This window comes from Mytilus edulis, chromosome 2 (assembly GCF_963676685.1).
Source record: "Mytilus edulis chromosome 2, xbMytEdul2.2, whole genome shotgun sequence".
Lineage (NCBI taxonomy): Eukaryota > Metazoa > Mollusca > Bivalvia > Mytilida > Mytilidae > Mytilus > Mytilus edulis.
In genome coordinates this window covers 36,964,861-36,989,255 of record NC_092345.1, presented here as the reverse complement: position 1 = coordinate 36,989,255, position 24,395 = coordinate 36,964,861, and the positions used below count along the sequence as shown (strand labels likewise).

General features: G+C 29.6%; 1 protein-coding gene and 1 long non-coding RNA gene across 5 annotated transcripts in view; one reads left to right on the top strand and one right to left on the bottom strand.

Moving 5' to 3' along the window:
- Positions 1-23,103, bottom strand: part of LOC139512102 (choline transporter-like protein 2) — a 49,638-nt gene extending 26,535 nt beyond the window's left edge. Inside the window, exons 1-4 of one of the 4 annotated variants that reach the window (XM_071299487.1) lie at positions 22,702-23,059; positions 17,988-18,011; positions 2,784-2,819; positions 1,259-1,307 (exon numbers count right to left, since the gene is read on the bottom strand). In XM_071299487.1, the coding sequence (XP_071155588.1) occupies positions 1,259-1,307; positions 2,784-2,819; positions 17,988-18,011; positions 22,702-22,747 (155 nt within the window). In that variant the 5' untranslated portion in view covers positions 22,748-23,059. Of the gene's footprint in view, positions 1-1,258; positions 1,308-2,783; positions 2,820-17,987; positions 18,012-22,701 lie in introns of all 4 variants that reach the window. The other 3 variants (XM_071299489.1, XM_071299488.1, XM_071299491.1) reach the window with 3 other exon arrangements.
- LOC139510556 (uncharacterized) lies at positions 5,016-6,067 on the top strand. The gene is made up of 2 exons (XR_011661911.1): positions 5,016-5,289; positions 5,801-6,067. It is a non-coding gene; the product is annotated as an uncharacterized lncRNA (long non-coding RNA).
- Positions 23,104-24,395: the final 1,292 nt, after the last annotated feature.

Sequence of the window (24,395 nt, the reverse complement as noted above, 5' to 3'; positions counted from 1 at the left end):
TAACTAAAATTAAAACAGTAATATTAAAGACTGTAAATACAATCCTGATGGATATAATAACTGCTCATTCATTAAAAAGATGCCTTGAGTTTCTTTTGTTAAGTTATACTTTTAGTCTCAAGCTCAGGAAAAATATTGCGAACAGCCCTAAAAGTCACAAATTACATTCAGTTATTTGTTTAAACTACATTGGCTAGAGTTGTAGGGGGAGGGGGGAGATCTCACTAACAAGTTTAACCTGCCACATTTTTGTGCCTGTCCCAAGTCTGGCTTTGTTACATAGTCTTGTCTGGTTTTTTTATTTTTGTTTTTTATATTATAATGTTTAGGAGTTTAGTATGACGTCCATTTTCACTGAATTAGTACACATTTTTGTTTAGAGGCCAGCTGAAGTCTGAATTTGGGTGCAGAATTTTCTTGCTGTGTTGAAAACCCATTGGTGGCTTTCAGTTGTTTTTTTCCTTTTGGTCCGGTTGTTGTCTCTTTGACACTTCTCCATTTCCATTCTCTTTTTCATTTGGATTTGAGTTTTTGTTTTTGTTAAAATGAGAAAAGACATGTCAGATTTAAAAGAATACATTAATTATTGTATATCTGATAATTAATGATAATCAATACAAGATTTAATGCAGATTCTATGGATTTAGTTTTATTTGTGGGCATTAAACTTTTATGGATTTCTTGGGTATTAAAAGACAATCCAAAAATTTAAGTGTCTTTACAACAATATACAAGTTATGTTCAGATCTTGTCAAACTATTTGACAAAATCAAGTAAATCCAATAAATAAATTTTATCTTTCCATAAAAATTAATGCCCATGAAATTTAATGATTCTCTGCAGCAATTATATTAATAATATTACTATACACTTAAAAATAAACAATTGTTTTACTTGGAAAATGCTAATATGTGTTACCAGACATGTATTATATGTCTCTGGTGTTATACTCATGAATGCCAAATTGTTTATGTTGTCATTATTACACATCAATTTTAGAATGGACATTGTTTAATAATCTTTAAAAATTTAATCTAAATAAATCAATATAAATTCTATAGCTCATTTCACCGATTGTGCGAAAATGGTACTTTAAACTCCCAAGTAGACAAAATCCATTTAACATATTTGACTACTTATATATGTATGGCATTTTGGATAATAAATTTATGTGAGGTCAAAATTAAGGTAAATCCTGATACAAGTACTTGTAATATTAAATCGAACCAGATTAGGATTGAAAAGGAGTGTGCTTTACCTGTTCTTTATTGGTCCTTTGAAATTTGGATCATACTGACGTTTTTCACCTGTAAAAAGAAAACAATATACATGTACTTCAAATCAATAGCATTGTTCATTGATCTAGTTTATCACATGTAAAGAAGTAAACAATATACTTCAAAATCAATATCAATATCATATTGTTTATTGAGCTATAGAAATATGGAGAATATATATCATTGGTGAAAAACTATGACTCTCAATTTATTTAAGATTGGGAAAAGCATTATATGTTTACTTAAATGTAATAATGAAAAAATATAGTTGTCCATGTAATAATAAAAATAAGAAATTACTTCATAAATGAATAATATATCATGATAAAATTATGCAATAATATATCTCTATCATAAAAAATCATATGAGTTTTTCTAGCAAACATTAAATGAGACTAGTTGTTATTCTGTACCTAACAAAAGTTTATGATATTAAATATTAAACAATATCATAAATATTTCAGTTAATAATACAATATTTAAAATAATAAAATGCCATTAAACAAACACATTTTATTTATGATTTTAGACCTGAACACATATATTAGAGTACTTTAGTTTTGTGACTGTGAGTTAAAGTGTGTGAACATGTGGTCAAACTGAATCTATGAAAAACTTCAGACAAAACAGAACTATTGATTTACTAAGATATGTGTTGATGTCAAGGTCCATGCTTCAGATACATGCATTATTATTTTAATTTTAGTTTCTTGTGTACAATTTGGAAATTAGTATGGCGTTCATTATCACTGAACTAGTATATATTTGTTTAGGGGCCAGTTGAAGGATTCGCCTCCGGGTGCGAAATTTCTCACTACATTGAAGACCTGTTGGTGACCTTCTGCTGTTGTTTTTTTCTATGGTCGGGTTGTTGTCTCTTTGGAACATTCCCCATCTCCATTCTCAATTTTATTCACATTTCTTGTTCTAATTTGATGTGTTCACTTATTTAATGTTTATCTGAAAATCCATGCATCCATGCAGTCTAGGATAAATTTAACTGTAGATTTTGTTACTGTAAAAATTGCTTCAAGAGATTGTTTGGTCTGATTTTGAAAAGAGAACCTTTAACAAAGTCATTTGGGTTGATACTTTTTTCAGTCCCTTTCTTATAAACAAACAAATTGATGATGATAGATGAGAGATTGCTCCAAAATTTATATATTCTCAATAATTTGTATTCACTTTTTTCTACTTATGAAAGTTAAGGATCAAATGTAAATAAATTGCAGTATATTTACAGCACATGAGGACATATCTCAAAGAGAGGAGTTTGAACATAATTTAAAAAAAAAAGAGCTAGAAATGGAATCCGTGAACCTTTTAATATTAAATTTCTTCTGATGGTTGCCAAAAAACTCAACATTCAGCCCTTAATGTGAACTTTTTAGACAGTTAATACATTAATTATTTTTATAACTGTGAATACATTTGTTATAGTGTGAAAGACAGTTTTACAAAGGGAGATAATTCATACAGCACACAAGACACCCAAGAGTTGTCTACCTTGATGCTCTGGTTCATTCCATGCTTTCTTTTTTTCTGAAATGTTTGAAGCTATCACTACAGTTCACACAAGGTGTCAATGATAATTTTTTTTTTTCAATTTACACAGTGAATTCAGGTGATTGTGGATGATTTGAGCTGGTGTATCTCAATGAACATAATCATGTATATAAATGTCATTTGGTCTCTGGTAGTTATTTCAATGGCAACCATAGTTACCATACAATCTCTTTATGTTATTCATTAATTAATTGACTTCAAATACTGATAATGCCATCAATCACCAGAAATCACCTGTTTTCACCAAGTATCATTTATTTACCACCAACAGAAGTGATTTTTTACAGTTGATCATACACCTAATGATGTGCTGTAACTGTTTAGTTGTTAGTTGTAAGTATTGAAGTCAATGCTTAAAATGCATTTAAATTTCTACTAATATTTTATTATGACATCATACTGCATCTGTATATTTTGGTTTGGAAATAATGTTGTCTTTTTCATACAATTAACTACTCAAAAATGTGCCATTATACAAAATGACATGTAAACATCTGTTTACTTTTACCTCTTTGGGTCCCGTATGAGAATATTAGGAGGATTCCGCTTAAAAATAGCAGGAACCCAGGCGGAATCCACCTAAAAATTAAGACTTATAGACGGAATTAAGGCGGACATGGAATATTGAAAAAAATCTGCCTGAAGTATCAAAGACCTTAGGCGAAATATTTACTACTTTCCTGTTGAGTTAACAGGATTTCTTTAGTAAAAGAAATATCATAGACGCCACGGAATGCTGGACTTAGTTTATTTGTTCAAGTTTGTTAGGAGGAAATTGGACTTAAAAGAGTTTGTTCAAATTTATCAGGCGGGAATTGTACTTAGAAATTTTTTCTAACTTTTGAGGCAGAATTGTTCTTTCAATTTTTTTTTTCAAATGAAAATGTATCATTACTGATGAGAGAGTGCATGCATGGTGATTATTTGGGCCATAAAGCCAGTATTTGTACCCCCCTGAAATCCAACATATTTAATATTTTTATATTTAAAGAGTCTTAAAGATGGCATATTAAATTCAATTAAATTCAAATTGTGATAGCATTGTTAGGTATGTTATGTGTTGCTATTTATATACATTTAAACATATAAAAAGTGACTAGAATATATATACTTATTTCACTAACAGTGATAACAATAACTTGTTTTTGAATTTTCCAACATAGGAATTGCAGGTTAAATTAATTTATTTTCAAGTACAATTAATTATTAAGTGTATCTCTATTTAATTAAGTAATAATCATGATAATACACAAATAGTATTTCCATGCAGTCTCTTTCTTATCAGTTAGTGATAGAAATGTTATGTAGGTCCCCCATCTGTTTTCCATTTGCCTCTGTGAAATGGACAGGAAATGATATGTACACACTCAAGAGTTGGGGCCTTATGAAGGAGACCACATTGCTTTGTACGTTTCTCTTAAATTGCTACAGTCCAAAATATAAAAATAATAGATAAAAATTGGTGAATATTATTTATTTATTATTATAAATCAAATATTTAAGATTTAGGTAATTAATAGTATAATGATTAGGGAAACATTTCAAGGAATCAAACAACTCCCAAAATAACCCCAACACTCAGGTCAGATTCAAAATTTGAACTTGCAGACATTACAAGAAAAGATGTCTTAAATATTTATCTTGACCAAAATATGAATTTTACCATGGATGTAGAGTTGTGGACTAAAAAGAGCCAAAGTATTCTATTAACATTAAAAAGTGCAAATGTATATATTCTTCTGATGACATGACTATTGGATTTGTGAAGATTGATGTTTTCATATATTTTGGATTGAATCTTCTGGTAAGTTGAAATTATGAATATAAGTATTTCAACCTTTTTGAATATTATGAAACTGCTATTTCCTTCAAATAACTTGTGACATATATATATATAAGTACCATGTAGGATCAAGAAAATAACTATATAAGACCATTCAATTTTTGCATAATTACATCATGTTCATAATTACTGTGGTATTTGTGTATGACACAAGACTTATATCTTTAAGACAATCTCTTTTATATGATATTATTTGATAGTTAAGTTTTGGTAAAATTGGAGATCTGTTGTATGACTGTAATAATTAAATATATATAATAGACATCTATTCCGAAAAATCATAGTGTTATCTTTTAAAATTTAGTACATATGTACTCAACTATCATGATTATGGATCAAATTTAAGATTTTTAAAATGGCAAGACAAACATTTTGTACATGTAAATGCGGGCCTATGATGTTAAAGTAAAATAAAAGACCAATACTACATGTACTAATCAAAGTAAAGAATAACCTATACACTTCATGCACAGTATATGTAATAATTATTTTGTTTAATTGTAATAAGACAATTTTTTTTTATATTTCAGAACTGGTGAAACAATTTGCAGAAAATTGTTTTCTGATAGGACTGAAGAATGGACACATTCAATCAGACTTGGAGTAAGTAGTTTTATATGAAAGAAATCCTTATGAATGCTTTTTAAGTAACTTTTGCACATATTGGACTTTTAACAAATTTGAAAAAAATCAAAAGTTGTAAAACCATCTGTAATATTTTTTTGATATAAACATGATATATATCTTTAAAATTAGCATATTTTATTGAGAAAATCCCCAAAACAGGTCATAGTAAATTCATTATAATTATCTGCCCTTGATTTTACAAGGATTTTTTTCTTAAAATATAATTACTCTTTAAAACATGCTTAACATCTTATTTTTCATAGTTTAATCTTATAATTTCAAGTTTTAGATGTTTCTGTTGTAATATGTATATTGAATGATATATGTTAAAAATAGTAAATTCAGGTCAATATGTCAAAATGAAGGAAAACCCCACCAACTTAGGCAGCTCACAATTTACCTGTATAACATAGAGAAATTTGTCAAATTCCTTTTAGTTAAACCAATAATGCATGGTAATTTTAATTTATGTCCTCTTTTTTTTCAGGTTATGTTACTGCTTGGTGCACAAAACACAACAGATCCATGCAAGATGGTCATATCAATGATGCTGTTACAGAGCAAATCAGTTATGCACGAAATAAATTCAGGAACTTGTGATAATAATTTATATTCAAAGAACACTGAAAAACCCTTAAAAATATGACTAATAACTGAAAATGAAGAAATTGTGAAGAACTAAAAATGTCAAAATTATACATACATGTATAGTAATTTGTAGTTGCTTAAATAAATTCGATCAAGTTTGATAACATTTTTTGCATTTTATTGTATGAAGGCCTAGTTTTTCTTCGCAAGAAGGCATGGCAGTGGTAAAAACCTGAATCTTTGGAATGAAAAAATTCTTTCATTGAAGACAGAATTTTTTCATATTCTTAAGGCAGATTTTTTTTCATATTCTAAGGCGGATTTTTTTTCGAAGGCGGATATATTTTCCGTTTCATTAGGCGGATATATTTTCCGTCTCTTAAGGCGGATATATTTTCCGTCTCTTTAGGCGGATATATTTTTGAGAAAAACATTTTTCCTTTTAATTAGACGGAAATTTTTCCTCCTAAGACAGGCGGATAAATTTGCATATTTCGGCTCTATTCCGCCCGTAACCCGCCTGGAATCCATGTAAGAAAGATTATTCGTGTAAAAGTGGACTTTAAACGGATTCCCTCTAAAATATCCGCCTGGAATCCGTGTAAAAGACGCCTGGATTTTTTCGTACAGGGTCTCCAGAAGGATATCCCTTAGGTCACAAGGTCACATATAAAATTGTCTCACTGGTCACTTATAAGGTATTACACCCAATTTACAGTAACCTTGACAAATCTCACTACTGAGTCTTGTTTGTACTCTGCTTGACTGTCTTCTATACTACTTGATTGGCTTTTATTGTTCTTTGTATCCCAATGAGTTCTTCAGAAATTTATTTAGTAACGCTTCGAATACCAGATAATTTAAGTTAACTTGACCATATAAACTCGTCAATGGGTTGATAAGTAATTGTTATATTATAAATAGCCTTGAACTAAATTTTATTTTATATTACTGGTTTGGGCATAGTAGTATTCACCTAATGTCAGATGTCTGTGTCATTTTGGTCTTTTGTGGACAGCTAGACCTTGTCTCATTGGCAATCATACCACATCTTCTTTTTTATATCAACTCATCAGATGGATACAAACAGAAATACTACACAGAGTGAAAGTGGCCGGGTACTTGTATATCTTATCGACAAAATGACACTAGGTACAGATCTGTGAGAACTCGCAGTTACTTAATGCTAGTTCAAAGCCACTAACAACTAACAATTTAAAAAAACATGCATCTAAGTCTATTTCTAGATGAAAACTCCCTATCGATGGAAATTAGAATAAGTTAGTCCATTTGAAAGTCTGTACTCTTGAATTTTGAAAATAGCATAATATAGTTTATTATCTACCGTTCGTCATTCGTCGTTGTCGGGTTTTTTTACATACCGGTACTGCAGTATGTATGGTATCTTTCATGGATTAGAAAAACTGTTGTCCTTCCAATGTGTCCGACCGTGCAAGGGATGTATAGCCAGTCAAGGTCGTTAAAAACTTCCATTTGTTGTCCTTCCAATTATGGTTTACTTATATATTCAATTAAGTTAACAACCAGTTGCTACTTTAAGAGGAAGGTGGATTTTTTTCTGAGGGAAATTAATTTTCAACTGTGTATGATTTTGACGTGCAAACATTTATTTTTACTTTTGTAAACTTTTTTTCTACATTGCGTTGGGTAAAATATATAAAATTTCATTCTGTTTGGGTGAGGTTATTTATTTTTAAGTCTTCACCTGGCCACACTATTAATTTGCACAATTATGCACCTCTCCTCAGAATATGTGATGGTCCCATAACATACAGAGCCAAAATAAAGGTAGTTACAACAACTATAAGTAATCATATGGTCTACACTATTATTAGCAAACCAGATACATTGTAGTCAGTCAGAAGGGACCCGACATGACAAAATGTGAAACAATTCAAATAAAAAATACAACTCAAACTTGCCTTCAGAGTCACATGTGATCCATTAGCACACAAGATTAGGCAACAAAAAGTAATCAAGTAATTGATGAGCTATATACGCCAAACAAACTAATTTCCCGGTATTCGAAGCATTACTAAATAAATTTCTAAAGAATTCATTGGAGTATATACAAAGGACAATAATGGACAATCAGGTAGTAGAGAAGACAGTCGAGCAGACTACAAACAAGACTAGTATTGAGATTTGTCAAGGTTATTGTAAACTGGGTGTAAGTTACTAGATTTTCAACATTTTAAAAGGTCAAATGAGACGACTTGTCAAGTCACCAGGTCGCCAGCCAAACCTGCCTTAAACCTCCAAAGTTGAAGGTCAGATTTGAGATGTTGGAGCCAACCCTTATAAAATAAACCAGTTTTTTTTTTAAACTGTGACAATATATCTTTATTTATTTAATTAAAATAATGTCAAGATGATTCATATTAGCTTTGAAATTATAATGTTAAAACAATTAATGAATCTGAAATAAACAAAAACACAGATGTAAGAACCATTTCATTTAATACCAAATTCATTGCAATGTGATTAATTATTTTTAAGTTTTAATCGTTGATTTTAAAAGCTGTTCATATTTCACAATTCAAGTAACAAACATTTATCCAATTTCGTTTAATAGAATTAGAGAAAGTTTTGTTTTTTTAAATTATGATTTAAATTGCGGTTGGTCTAAATTACCCAATATATTACATGATCTCTAAATTCAAAGAGCTCTTTTCTATTGTGATTTAACTTTAGCACAGTTAAATTTCACTAGTTATTCTATCTATTTTCATATGTTAATTTTCATGGAACTGTTTTGGGTTTAATAATAGAGGTGAACTATAAGTATCAAATATCTCTTTTATAAATACAGGAAGTCCTTTAAATTCTTTGTCTGTGAACCAGTCATTTGTGTAATTCCAAATATCTTGAAACAGTATAAATATCTTTCTTATACATAAACTTGACGTATGTAAATTATGGTAGTTTAAATATTTGTTGAAAATTTATGCACTTGAGTTCAAGATGCAATTATCCTATTTTTAACTACTTGTAATATAACCTTGAATTTAAAAGTAAAACTGAATCATTGTTAAAAAAGTATATAAAAAGTCTGGTGTTATTTAAAGTTTGTAAATCTGTATTACAATAAACATGATATTCTTTATAAATATGAAATGGTTTTTGTCTTTAAAGCAATTTGATGAAAAATTTAAAAGACAAAATGCCAATACTTTAATTTAACTTTAGAACAAAATTTTTTTTTTATGTAATAACCGTAAAGATATTCTTAAAAACTTTGTATTTATATCATGTTATGTCTGTAATGGACCGGTCACAAGCAAGGATCCAGCTTGTGATCCAGAGGTTGTTGTTAGTTGCTGTCTACAAAAATTGTTTTTTTTTCATAAATCAGGCACTGCAGGGGTATTCTAATTTGTAGTTGTTTCTAAATATGTCATCCCATAGCCTTTTATTACTTAAACTAATGGTGTGGGTTTTGCTCATTATTGGAGGCCCTGTATAGCATGTGTTATAAACTTGAAATTATACTTTAATGGATATTATAATGTTTCATTGGCAATCATATTATAACTACTTATTTTTATCAAGGGTATACAATTAAGAATGGAAATAGGGAATATGTCAAAGAGACAACATGCAACCTGACCAAAATGTAGATAACAGACAAAGGCCACCAATGGATCTTCAAGCCTGCGAGAAAATCCCACAACCGGAGGTTGACCTCATGATCAGCTGGCCCCTAAATAAAAATGAGTACTAATTCAGTGAAAATGGACGTCATACTAAACTCCAAAACATTTAAAGGAACCAAAATTTAAAAAAAAATACAAGACTAGCAAAGGCCAGAGTCTCCTGACTTTGTTATATATAATGTATATATATGGAGTATACTAGTACATGTAAGTCAATGTAAAATAAAGCCATTAAAAAAATATGTCAATTTGATTTTTAATATATATATAACCTCTTGGGACTTTCCTTTTTATTGTCACTGATAGATGGATGTTTTTATTGTTCCTTCAGTTACAATAAAATGTATTGATCAGTCATTGATCATGCCAAGTTTAAATGCCCGAAAGGTGCTAAAATAACCATTTTAAATTTAAAATTCTTTTATTGTTGATAATTCATTTCAAAGTCACTAGGCTGACATAATATAAGGGGATAATGGTTTTCAATTGTTAAATCAAATAACTTTTCTATCTTTCATAAAATACTAGTGGTTTAGCTAGCTATCATTTTCTTAAAATTTGTTTAAAATACAAATAAAATTAAATTTGCTGCTGAGAGGTGAAATACTAGTGTACAATATTGTAGGTAATTTCTTTCATAAAATATACTAGTTTATATCATTTCTCCAAATTTGTTTTAAAAACAAATGAAATTAAATTTGCTGCTGAGAGGTGAAATACTAAGTGTACATTGTATATTTTTTTTCCCTTAGAAAGTAAGGAATGGATGAAAAAGTTTCATTTTACTCCTTGGATGATCAGCAATAAGCACACCAATATAAACAACAGAAAAGATAAAACAATGACTGCACTGAAAATCCATTTATTTTACATACTTTGTTTTGAATTTCTACCTAAAATGAACAGAAGGAAGCATGTGCTGAACAGAAGGAAACATGTGTTGAACAGAAGGAAACATGTGTTGAACATAAAAGACAGCAATGTAACAGCAAAAGTTAGCAAAAACGAAACCTGAATATCAAGTTTAACTTCAGACAACCATTTTGATTTCAAAAGTTGCATTAAGAAACTTATCAAAGCATTTAAGTAATATATCAAGTCATCTAAAATCTCACTCACAGATATTCTAAAAGCCAAATGGAAAACAAGAACAAACATGTTTAATTTTTTTTAATAGAAAGATTAGAAAGGAACTAATTATCGGTATTGTGAATTGACCTATTTCCATAAGTACCATTTTTTTTAAGGCAAAATTGTATCATCATATTGATATAAGATTATGTGGGGTATCCAAAATCTGTTTACAATTACCTTCAGATAAATCACACACGTTGAAATATTAAATTATAAATTCCCCATATCCAGTGTTATCCACAAAATCAATAACAATTGCTGAATAATAAAAGAACTAGGTTACTAGGATATTGATATTCTGCAATAATTATGCATTAAAAATCAGATAATCTAATTTTTTGCATTTTATTGGTGCAATTTTCATGTCTTTAATCAACTCTTTTTCTTTGTTTAGCTTACTGAAGTCTTATGAGCTCAAACATTATGACTTCATTGATAAAAGACCATATCAAAGTTATTATGGTCAGGTAAAAAAAGTCTGACCTCACAAAAGAATTTTAGAAGAGTAGACTGATCAAGGTGATAAAAACAAGTACTAGGAAAAATAATTAACAGCAACAGACCCGATAAAACCATTCATCATATGAAACAATGAACCGGATCGATCAGTGCAAAGCAATGAAAAAGGCAAACCTTAGGGGATTTTAAAAGAATAGACTCTTATTGAATTACTAGTAAATCAACTAGATAGCTAGGTAAAAGTCAATACTTATACAGACTTATAAATATAAATTGAAAGCTTCTTTTTTCAAACCTTACCCACACACCTTTCGCAAATCAATGAAATTTCCATTTTACAAGAAAAAAGAATTGCAAATGAAACTATCAATAATCTGAGTATTAAAATCTCCAATGTCAGTTGCATTTGACAGTAAATAAAAACAATCTAAGTTACAATATATTATCTGGTTCCCACCTGTTTAATACTTCTATTCTTACATTTCAATTGACAAAAACTTCTAATGTAAGATCCATGTTTTGTTTGATATTCATACTCATGAAAGCCACCAGATTTCTATGTAAATGATGGTATGAATTATTGGATTAATTGTCAGTGAAACAGCAACCCCACAACAAAAATAATTAAAAGCCATAAAAAAATAAATGGGAAATATGTCCATGGGACAGAGATGATGCCCCCACTTGCAGATTCATATAAAATTATAATTTTCTTAGAGACATAACTATAATGATTAGTAAAAGTGACGCTTACTCAAGTTTGTACTTGGTCTGTGTTTTGTGCACATAGTTATGAGTATTGTGTATAAGTTTCATAAAATTTGGTTCAGGAAAACTTAAGTTAGAGAATGGTAACAAAATTTTTTAAAAAATCAGCCATTTTTTCCATTTGTAAATGGGCATAACTCTACAACAGTTAAAGTTACACCACCAAAATTGGACTTTGAATCTGTAAATAAACATTGTGTGTAAGTTTCATAGCATTTGGTTGAGGCAAACTAAAGTTAGAGAACCAAACCAACTTTGTGATGTACCAATGTATGTACAGACAGACCGATGTACAGACGGACAAGAATAAAACTTAATGCCTCCCCTGCTATGGTGGAGGCTTCGAAACAACATAAACTCTCATAACTTTGGTAGGAAACAGATGAGAAAAATTAATATTTAATATACAATACTCAATAGAAGGTCTTCCATTTAGACCCTCCTTTATCTAATTTGTAATGACTACTTTCATCTACTTCTGTCTTAAATTTCACTTTTTATTGTTTTGACTATATTTCAGTTTAATATATTCATGCACACATGGCACATACATATATAGGTCTACAATTACTAGATAAATAATGCATAAAACACTGAATTCAAAGATACCATTGAAATTTGAATAGTCTGAAAAAAGATAACATAAATAAACCATACACTAATGGCCACTTGAATATATATAGCATGTTAGTTATATTGCTATATGAATATAAGGAGATTCCATGGCAAGTATTCATCAATGCAGTGGCAGATTCAGGGGGGGAGGGGTGAAACCCCCCTTTTTAAAATGACTGGATCCGCCACTGCAATGGGACATTTTCAAAAAATAACAAGACATCAATAGGACCAAATTTAAGATATGTTCATATACTTGATAAAAATGGACCTTCCTATATCTACTTGTTAGAATATTTGACTATTGATAGTCCATTCACAGACTTTTGTGACGTTTTGTCGACAAATATACAGTTTTTCCTATATTTGTATTAAGGATGTTTGCTCCTCTACTTTTTGAATTTTTGGCAGATTTTCGGAATCCTCTGGTTTTATCCACGTATTAACATTAAAAAAAATTGCCCACTAACCCCTACTTTTCTTTTCATATTTTTATTACATATGATTTAAAAAGCCATATTTCAAAATGTTATGAAATCCTTGTTATTTTTTCATAGTTTTTTTAAACAAAAAAGGTGCCAATGTTAAGTGAAAGAAAAATCTAGAGAGAATTATTTCCCACCAAATTTTCAACGGCTTATATCTCAAAAACCAGCACACGGACCCTCCATTTTTCTGCTTTATTAGTTTCTTTATTTATATACTTTCAATTTATAACAGTCTTTTTTAAAGCTTGTTATTTTTAAACAAAGTAGCGAACATCCTTAACATTATTTCCCTTTGTAAACCTTTAAATTGGAAGGAAGCAGATTATCGGATAATGCGATTAATGGACTATAACAGCTAACAGGCAAAAGATTGTGTAATTGTGAAAAGCAAAACCATATATGTAAGTGACCATCTAGTCCTAAACTATAATAAAATCAGATAAAAAGAAAATGACAATGGTATTTTTAAATGCACAGTACACAGTATATATATATATCTTTATTCTCATAAACCAAAGTACAATGGTTCAGAGACATATACAAATAAATTAACATAGTATAAATTTTAAATACAAATGTAAAATAGAGACATAATTAATTGATTACCCAGGAGATTCTAGGCATTTAATAATAATTCTTATAAACTTGCACAGATTGTTTAGTTCAGACGGGTTGCTACTATTCATTAGACCTTGAAATTTTAAAATATTTGGTCTGTTTATAAAATGATGCTTTAGTAGCAGTTGTCTTCTATCGTCTATTGCCGAGCATTCTAAAATATAATGGAACTTGTCGCCAATGTCACCGGAATTGCACAAAGTACAAATACGATTTTCTCTCTGAATGTTTTGCCATCTACCAATTTCGATAGGAATTTTTGTATATGACATGAGGAACAATGCAAAATATACATGAACTCATTTTATTCAGAAGATTTTATGAAATTATTTTGATGTATCCAGAAACTTTATACTATAATTATTTCAAGCATGAATCTTATTTCTTTGAAAATTAAATATTTCCTATAGTAAAATTCTAAAAATAGCTAGATCCCAGTTCTCAGAAAAACACTAAGACATACAATATCCATATCAGATATGACCTGCATAAACTGGTGAACAACACCCATCCTCAGTATCACAAAGGTGTAACTTCTGTTTTATAGACACGGTGTATGCTTTAAAGTAACTCTCTCATCATATTTGTACATTTATTGTACTTATGTAAAAATCCTTTTAATTTAATAACTTTTACTTAATTCTTCTGGAAAAATCTCAAAAATTAAATACAGGTAACATAAATTTAACAAAATTTCATAACAGAGATCTAGATAAGCTGAAATAAACCCAAAAATCTATTCTTTTATCTTCTAGCAATTGTCCCTTATCCATTTAAAACTAAAACTACTGTATAAACAAATCTATAATTATTGATTTCAACCATACGTGTAGATATATACAATGTAAAACACCAGAAAAACACACTGGGAAATAAGAATGAAAGTAGAAATTAAAGAAGTTGCTACCTATACTTGTTATTATGAAATATCAAGTTTACCACAGACACTTGACCAATGAAAAAGTTGTTTTCAAAACAAAAAAATTTAAACTTTTCTTGATAATTTTAATATATTGGTTTTTTTCAACTTTTTTTTTATTTAAACATAAAATAAGTGTAAAATGAACTTATTGGCTATTATAAAATGATTGGATGGATCCAAAGATAATATGTACCAATACATTGGATGTGGGATTTGTCAGTTAAAAAAGAAAAATGATCTTGTGATGATCTCTTATCAGACTTTGTTTGATGCGGCATGCTTTTATTTGGTCAGTCAAATAAGACAAATCAACCTCCAAAAAAGGGGGCAGAGGGGATAACTCAAAATTGAATTACAGAATATCTAAATTTAATCAAAATGTTTAAGAACCAGAAATCTATAAGTATAATAAAATTTTCATTACATTGACAATCTTAAATTAAGTTAGGCAGTTTTTTACTCCATAATATTTTTTAATACATTTGTAAAACAATTTGAAAAAGAACTATTTCCCTAAAATTATAGCACCACATTTATAAAAGTAAAGGTCCTTGAGAGAACACCTTTAAGATTCTTTTTAGTGGAAAATAAATGTAGATGATTTAAGAATTAAACTTAGTATATAATAGTCTTTAAAAGTTTCGTAAATTTATGTCTGTAACTTTAATCATATTAAAAACAGTTTAGTTTTTAACCTTTGTTACATGTACATGTATTTACTAATAAAGAAACAGTAAATTTTAAACAAGGCTTACATGTACCTTACATGTATTTACTAATAATGTCATACAAGAGGGGGGTTAATCCTGAAATTTCCACATCCCGAAAAGGTACCCCCCCCTCATACAAAAATATATATAATAATTGTACCACTTTTCGATAGGTACATTGTAGGGCTGTATTTTTTCTCTCCTGCTACCATGTTCAAAAAGAATTTTTGACTATGTAGAAAAGTTCTCAATATAAATTTTAAACTTGATTTTCATGACCAATTATGTGGTTTTCAAAAACTTGTATATAAATTTTCATTCTGGGTAGAGAAAGATTATTTGTCAACTTTAATTGTTGTATCGAAAATTCCCTTTAAAAAAATATTTTCAAAGTTTGTAAAAATAAACCATCATCAATGTAAGTCTTGTTTGTCTAAGACAGCAATTCATAATGTTCAATATTTTTGTCTGATCTTTCTAATAAAACCCATCACCAATTATTCAATAGAAGATCTTCCATTTAGACCCTCCTTTATCTAATTTGTACATTTTTGTAATGACTACTTTCATCCACTTCTGTCTAAAATTTCACTTATTATTGTTTTGACTATTTTTCAGTATAATATATTCATGCACACATGAGACATATATAGGTCTTCAATTACTCCATAAATAATGCATAAAACACTGAATTCAAAGATAACATTGAAATTTTAATAGATATCATAAATAAATCATTACACTTTGCCACTTCAAAATATATTGCATGTTATTTATTGATATATGAATATAAGGAGATTGCATCAGGCAAGTAAACATCAACGAGACATTTACCCAACAACACAAAAAATAAAAAGACATAAAGAGGTCCAAATTTAAGATATGTTCATATACATGTTCTTGGTAAAATGGACCTTGCTAGAATATTTGACAATTGATAGTCCATTCACAGACTTTTATAGACAAATATATATACAGTTTTTCCTACCATTGTGTTATTTCCCTTTAATTTGTAAACCTAAGTCTATTGGATAAAAGTAGATTATTGGAAAATGGACTATTACAGCTAACTGGCAATAGATTGTATTGTGAAAACCAAAACCGTATGGTTAAGTGACATCAGTACTGAATTATAATAAAATCAGATAAAAAAGAAATGACAATGGTATTTTTAAATGCACTGTACATGTTTATGACATAACGAACAATACAAAATATGCATGAAGTATTGAACTCATTTCATTCAAAAGATTTTATGAAATTATTTTGATGTGTCCAGAAACTTTATGCTATAAATATTTCAAGCATGAATCTTATTTCTTTGAAAAAATTCTAAAAATAGCCAGATCCAAGCTTCTCAGAAAAACTCTTCGACATACGATATCCATATCACATATGACCTGCATAAACTGGTGAACAACACCCATCCTCAGTATCACAAAGGTGTTCTGTTTTATAGACACAGCTGTATGCCTTAAAGTAACTCTATCATAATATGTGTAATTTTTTCATATGTATATATATAAATCCTTTTAATTTGATAACTTTTACTTGATATTAACAATGTGTTCTTCTGGATAATCCTCAAAAATTAAATACAGGTAATATAATTTAAAGAAATTTCATTACAGAGATCTAGATAAGCTGAAATAAAAACACAAAAATCTATTCTTTTAACTTCTAGTATGTCCCTTATCCATTTAAAACTAAAACTACTGTATAAACAAATCTATAATTATTGATTTCAACCGTAGGTGTACAGATAAAATACAAGAATCACACTGAGAACATGGAGATATAAGAATGAAAAGTAGAAATTAAGGAAGTTGCTACCTTTACTTGTTATTATGAAATATCAAGTTTACCACCGACACTTGACCAATGAAAAAGTTGTTTTCTGAACAATTTGTTTTTTTAAACTAATTAATATCTTGATAATTTTATCATTTTGTGTTTTGTGTTTTTAACTTTTTTAACTAAACAAAAAATATAATAAGTGTAAAATGAACTAATTTAACAGTTCCTGACGTGGGGCCTGTATATTTTTTTATATATATGATGCCATATTCTCCCCATTCTTTGTCTATTATAAAATGATATGATGGATCCAAAGAATTTAATTGTACCAATACATTGGATGTGGGATTAGTCAGTAAAAAGAACAACGATCTTGTTTGAAAATAAATGTTGATGTTTTAAGAATTAAACTTAGTATATAATAATATAGCCTTTAAAAGTTACGTAAATGTATGTCATTTCATAAAGAGTAACTTTAATCATATTAAAAACAGTTTAGTTTTTAACCGTTAATGTTACATGTACATGTATTTACTTAAATAAAGAAATAGTAACAAGGTTTACATGTACATGTATTTACAAATAAAAAAACAGTTAATTTTAAACAAGGTTTAATTAAATAAAGTTCTTTGTGTTTTGTTTTTTTTAACCAAATCAAAATTTGAAACATACATGATGGTGGCTTGATGACCCCTACATTTATAAGTTAAATATGTTATAAACCTGCTAATTTTTTAGAAAGGTGTATTTACTTGGTCAAGAGTCTCAGGTGTTAGAAAAGAATTTAGCCACTCATTAAGTCAAAGCAGACAAGTACAACGTATAGCATACATCATACTCGATTCAGAATCACCAAAGCTTTTTGAAAGTTTTAAAACAGAAATGTCTACTGAAATACCTTTATATTCTTCTTTTTTCTCCTCTGTAAATAATCATTCAATTTAATTGAATATATTACACTATATGAAGTAACAATAACCCCACCCCCTTTTTCCACTCAATTTGCATTGAAAAAACTATACAACAGAACATACAATAAAAATCAGTGCAGAAAATCCCTCAACTCTCTAATAATAGTAAAATTAATAACACAATTATGAGCAAAACATATTTTCAAGTACACAAATGTACATGTAGTTCCCATCTGACTCATCTTTCAAAACAAGTGAAACTGCGAGCTACTGCTCACTGATGATACCCCCGCCGCAAGTGGATAATATTAATAGTGTAAAAATATGCAAGTGTTCGGTAAACAGGAAGTTGTCGAGTGATGAATCTGAAAACGCATCACACGGTATAGCTGACTTATAAAAATCCTGAAACCAAATTTCAGAAATCCTTGTATTGTAGTTCCTGAGAAAAATGTGACGAAAATTTTTAACTTGGTTATCATGTGTAAAATCATACAAGTATTCGGTAAACAGGAAGTTGTCGAGTGATGAATCTGAAAACGCATCACACGGTATAGCTGACTTATAAAAATCCTGAAACCAAATTTCAGAAATCCTTGTATTGTAGTTTCTGAGAAAAATGTGACGAAAATTTTCAACTTGGTTATCATGTGTAAAATCATACAAGTGTTCGGTAAACAGGAAGTTGTCGAGTGATGAATCTTAAAACGCATCACATGGTATAGCTGACTTATATAAATCCTGAAACCAAATTTCAGAAATCCTTGTATTGTAGTTCCTGAGAAAAATGTGACGAAAATTTTCAACTTGGCTATCATGTGTAAAATCATACAAGTGTTCGGTAAACAGGAAGTTGTCGAGTGATGAATCTGAAAACGCATCACACGGTATAGCTGACTTATAAAAATCCTGAAACCAAATTTCAGAAATCCTTGTATTGTAGTTTCTGAGAAAAATGTGACGAAAATTTTTAACTTGGTTATCATGTGTAAAATCATACAAGTGTTCGGTAAACAGGAAGTTGTCGAGTGATGAATCTGAAAACGCATCACACGGTATAGCTGACTTATATAAATCCTGAAACCAAATTTCAGAAATCCTTGTATTGTAGTTCCTGAGAAAAATGTGACGAAAATTTTCAACTTGGCTATCATGTGTAAAATCATACAAGTGTTCGGTAAACAGGAAGTTGTCGAGTGATGAATCTGAAAACGCATCACACGGTATAGCTGACTTATATAAATCCTGAAACCAAATTTCAGAAATCCTTGTATTGTAGTTCCTGAGAAAAATGTGACGAAAATTTTCAACTTGGCTATCATGTGTAAAATCAGACAAGTGTTCGGTAAACAGGAAGTTGTCAAGTGATGAATCTGAAAACGCATCACACGGTATGGCTGACATATATAAATGTTGATACCAAATTACAGAAAGGGTGGATGTGTAGTTCCTGAGAAAAATGTGACGAAAGTTTCATGGGACGGACTGACTGACGGACGGACTGATGGACTGACGGACTGACGGACTGATGGACGGACGGACGGACAGACAGAGGTAAAACAGTATACCCCCCCTTTTTTAACTTGGTTATCATGTGTAAAATCATACAAGTGTTCGGTAAACAGGAAGTTGTCGAGTGATGAATCTGAAAACGCATCACACGGTATAGCTGACTTATATAAATCCTGAAACCAAATTTCAGAAATCCTTGTATTGTAGTTCCTGAGAAAAATGTGACGAAAATTTTCAACTTGGCTATCATGTGTAAAATCATACAAGTGTTCGGTAAACAGGAAGTTGTCGAGTGATGAATCTGAAAACGCATCACACAGTATAGCTGACTAATAAAAATCCTGAAACCAAATTTCAGAAATCCTTGTATTGTAGTTGCTGAGAAAAATGTGACGAAAATTTTTAACTTGGTTATCATGTGTAAAATCATACAAGTGTTCGGTAAACAGGAAGTTGTCGAGTGATGAATCTGAAAACGCATCACACGGTATAGCTGACTTATATAAATCCTGAAACCAAATTTCAGAAATCCTTGTATTGTAGTTCCTGAGAAAAATGTGACGAAAATTTTCAACTTGGCTATCATGTGTAAAATCATACAAGTGTTCGGTAAACAGGAAGTTGTCGAGTGATGAATCTGAAAACGCATCACACGGTATAGCTGACTTATATAAATCCTGAAACCAAATTTCAGAAATCCTTGTATTGTAGTTCCTGAGAAAAATGTGACGAAAATTTTCAACTTGGCTATCATGTGTAAAATCAGACAAGTGTTCGGTAAACAGGAAGTTGTCAAGTGATGAATCTGAAAACGCATCACACGGTATGGCTGACATATATAAATGTTGATACCAAATTACAGAAAGGGTGGATGTGTAGTTCCTGAGAAAAATGTGACGAAAGTTTCATGGGACGGACTGACTGACGGACGGACTGATGGACTGACGGACTGATGGACGGACGGACAGACAGACAGAGGTAAAACAGTATACCCCCCTTTTTTAAAGCGGGGGTATAATTACTCAATGAAAAATCAGAGATTATTATAGATGTATGGGTCATTTAAAAAAAAATGTTGAATTTTGGAATTGTAAAATACAATAAAAGATTTTAGTTTAAACAAACCCTCTTGATACATATTATAAGCAAATCAAAACAAGCATTGCTTCTAAAACAACATACGTTTATAAATTGTTATTTGGATTGAGAGTTGTCTCATTGGCACTCATACCACATCTTCCTATATCTATATACAAAAACATTGCAGACTAATGGTACTGTCATACAAGAGAGGGGTTAATCCTGAAATTCCGACAAGGTCCCCCCCCCCTTCATACAAATTGTACCACTTTTCGTCTCTCCTACTACCATGTTCAAAAAGAATTTTTGACTATTTAGAAAAGTTCTCAATATAAATTTTAAACTTGATTTTCATGACCAATTATGTGGTTTTCAAAAATTTGTATATATATATTTTCATTCTGGATAGAGAAAGATTATTTGTCAACTTTTATTGTTGTATCGAAAATTCCCTTTAAAAAAAAATATTTTCAAAGTTTGTAAAAATAAACCATCATCAATGCATTGTCTAAGATAGCAATTCATAATTGTTCAATATTTTTGTCTGATCTTTCTTAAATAAACCCATCATCAAGTAATTCTGGCACATATTGTCTTCCTTTATTTTGTTTTTGGTAACAGGAACGTATGATATATCACCATATTAAGTTCTATCCTGTTACCTTTCATGTCTATCATGTTACAAGTTTTATCTATCTTATTACCAATTCAAATTGATATTTATAACATTGTATTTCAATTGTGAAGATAAAGCAAAAACTTTGTAACTTTTAAATGAGGTTAAATAAACAAACCATTTCATTATTCAGTGAGAACACATTTTATTAATATATGAAATTATAACTTTTTGAAGAGGTTCTCGTCAAAAATTGTCTATCCTGGTACTGCCACCATTAATAATAATAAACATTACAGGATTGGCATAACAGGATAGACATAAATATTTGAAAACTATATATTATGCAACAATCATGCTGTGTTCAAATTTTGGGATTCTTTATGCTTTGGAAATCACCACTGAATTATAAACTGAGTGTGACCTGTCCATAATCATGAGGAGAAACAATTTAATGGTTGAAATAGTATCGGTAACAATATATATATAGACTATAGACATGCATTCATATGGTACATAGAAACCAATTGCATTTACATGAAGATTGTAAAAAAATAAGTCATAGAGTTATAAAGAATCTGTGAACTCAGTGTCTTAGTTGTTTAAGAGTTCATGGAGTTATCATAAAAATTCTAAAATAGTTCATTTTGCATTTTCATTAGGCAATCAAAATAAAAGGGGAAAGATCATTGGAAATTTGTTAACTTGATGTACCATTATACTGACTATAAGCAATTGATAAGAAAATAAATTGCTCAAAAACATATTTTTAATCTTATCAAAATATACATGTATATATCTAAATTATGTTGTTTACTGATGTTTAAACTCCTAAATTGTAAACTTTCCGTTTAAACACTTACATTATATATAACAACAGCTTTTCTATTAAAAAAATAGCATATTGCACGGTCATAATTGGTGTACCGAAAATTCCAGTTTTAATTGTTATGGATATCTCAGGTGAAAGCTATGATGTTCTTAAAAAAGTTTTGCATGGTTACATTAATGTTAACCAGTACATTGTACAGTCATCTAAATAATTTTAAAACGAATAAATATAGGATTGAAAATAGCCTTGGTAAAAATATATAATGTATAAGGGTGATTCCTCTATTTCACTATATATAAGGTATTTTTTGGTGTGTTGTTATTTTTTTATTAATTGCCAAAATTTAGTTGACTATCACAGTGACTGTGTTATCACAAAGCATGGCATGTAAAAATTGTTGAAACATATCATGTACATGCAAATGAACCGACACTTGAGTATAATTTGAATTGTAACATGCATAATATTCCTTACATTCAATTTCTCTACAAATCTATAGACTACACTTTTAAATCATAACATAGTATGGCATACACTTTGCACACATTTTTTCATCGGATTTCTGCCAGTGACATGAATTCTCTGGAGATTTATTTTAAATGTACAGAGTTATTCCCCTTCTTATATTTTTACATATATATAGCTTTATTTATAAACAAACCTTGTTTTTCCTTCTTTCCTTCTTCTTCGTCAGCAACTTTAGCCATACTTTTAACGTTAATATCCTAAATTAAAGAAAAAAAATCCTCGGAATATAAGTCCTTGTTTTTCTACCTGTCAAATTGAAATCACCTGTGTCACGTGATCAAGCTTTCATGCTTTCTCATTAGCAACAATGAAAACAACGTGTTAGGAAGGGAATAAACATACTATTAATTAAACTATTATTGATTAAATCAAAGAATTATAAATTTCTTGACACTTTATCCAAATTTATGCTCATTTGCTAATTGATTTGAAAGCGAACAATCTGTCAATCATAATTCAATGCATCATCTGTACACAAAATATATCACGTTCTGTCTAAAAATAAATTATGGAAATTCTATACACTTTGGTGTATGATAAGGAAGTAAAATGCATCACTTGAACTTTATCTCAGTTTTAGGCGTTTAAATATTCTCTGATACAGCATATATGTATGCATCATTAATTAATTTATTTGCACTACATGCATGCACAATCTAGTTAACTTAAAGATTTGTCACAATGATATGTGGGTCTGTATGGACCCATCATTTAAATATGGATTCTTTAATGCCATTTTTCTCGTCTATATATAAGCTAGAGCATTATAAGCCCAATATTTTCAGTCTTTTATTGTAAAAGGTGAGACGTTAATAAAATATTGTATTGTATTGTATTTATTAATTTTTTTGTGAAGTATCTTCTCTCAGTATTCTTTAATTTATTTCTTTCGATCACAATTTTCTATTTTTTACTTGGGAACAGTAAATGTTCCTGTCTTTAGGGAGCTACCATTTGATTTTTAGGGGGGGGGGGGGGGGGGGGGGTAGGATGAAATTTAAAAAAAAAATAGGCAGGACAGGCGTTTTGAGTAAAACAAAAAGGCAGGATAAACTAAAAAAAAAAAGGCAGGACCGAACAGAATGAAAAATAAAAAGGCAGGACAGAGATTACAGTTAAAAAAAAGGCAGGACAAAATTTTTCATTCTAGCCCCCACCCCCCTTAAAAATCATATGGTAGCTCCCTTACCATGTTTACAAAAATAAATTAATATTCATATGATACCTTCATTTGAAGGTATATACGTTATTTTTTTGTTTATTTCATAGACAAGTTCTTGTCCAGGCCCTCGTACCTGGTAAAACTAAGAAACAAATCCCACAAATAAAGCGGGATCTTGAAACTAAGGTATTTTAATTGACAAAAAAAACTTAAACTCGTTAACGAACATACACATGATACATTATATGGGTTCATATTATACACAGATTTAGTTTTAATTTAAATTTTACATCATTATCATATATAGTCAATATATTTAGATAGGGTTTAAATTTGCATAAATTTGGATTTCCAGGAATTTAGGAATTCTTCCCAGATAATATCCACACATTGAAGGAGGGATGTTTTACATCAATATTGAGATATCGTGGTCGTGCGCTTTAAATATGCAAGATGAACACGATTATATAATCAATGTCAGTGTATGAATATGTCACCGACTTTGAACAAAACATATTTACTCCATGAATGCTTTATGAACCTAAAGTACTAAAGTTGGACCTTAAGCTATGCTAATGCCATGCAGATCAGGTTTCTTAATGATTTTTTTTTTATTAAAGAAGAAATTGTATATGTATCGGATTACAAACAAATAATAATAAAGA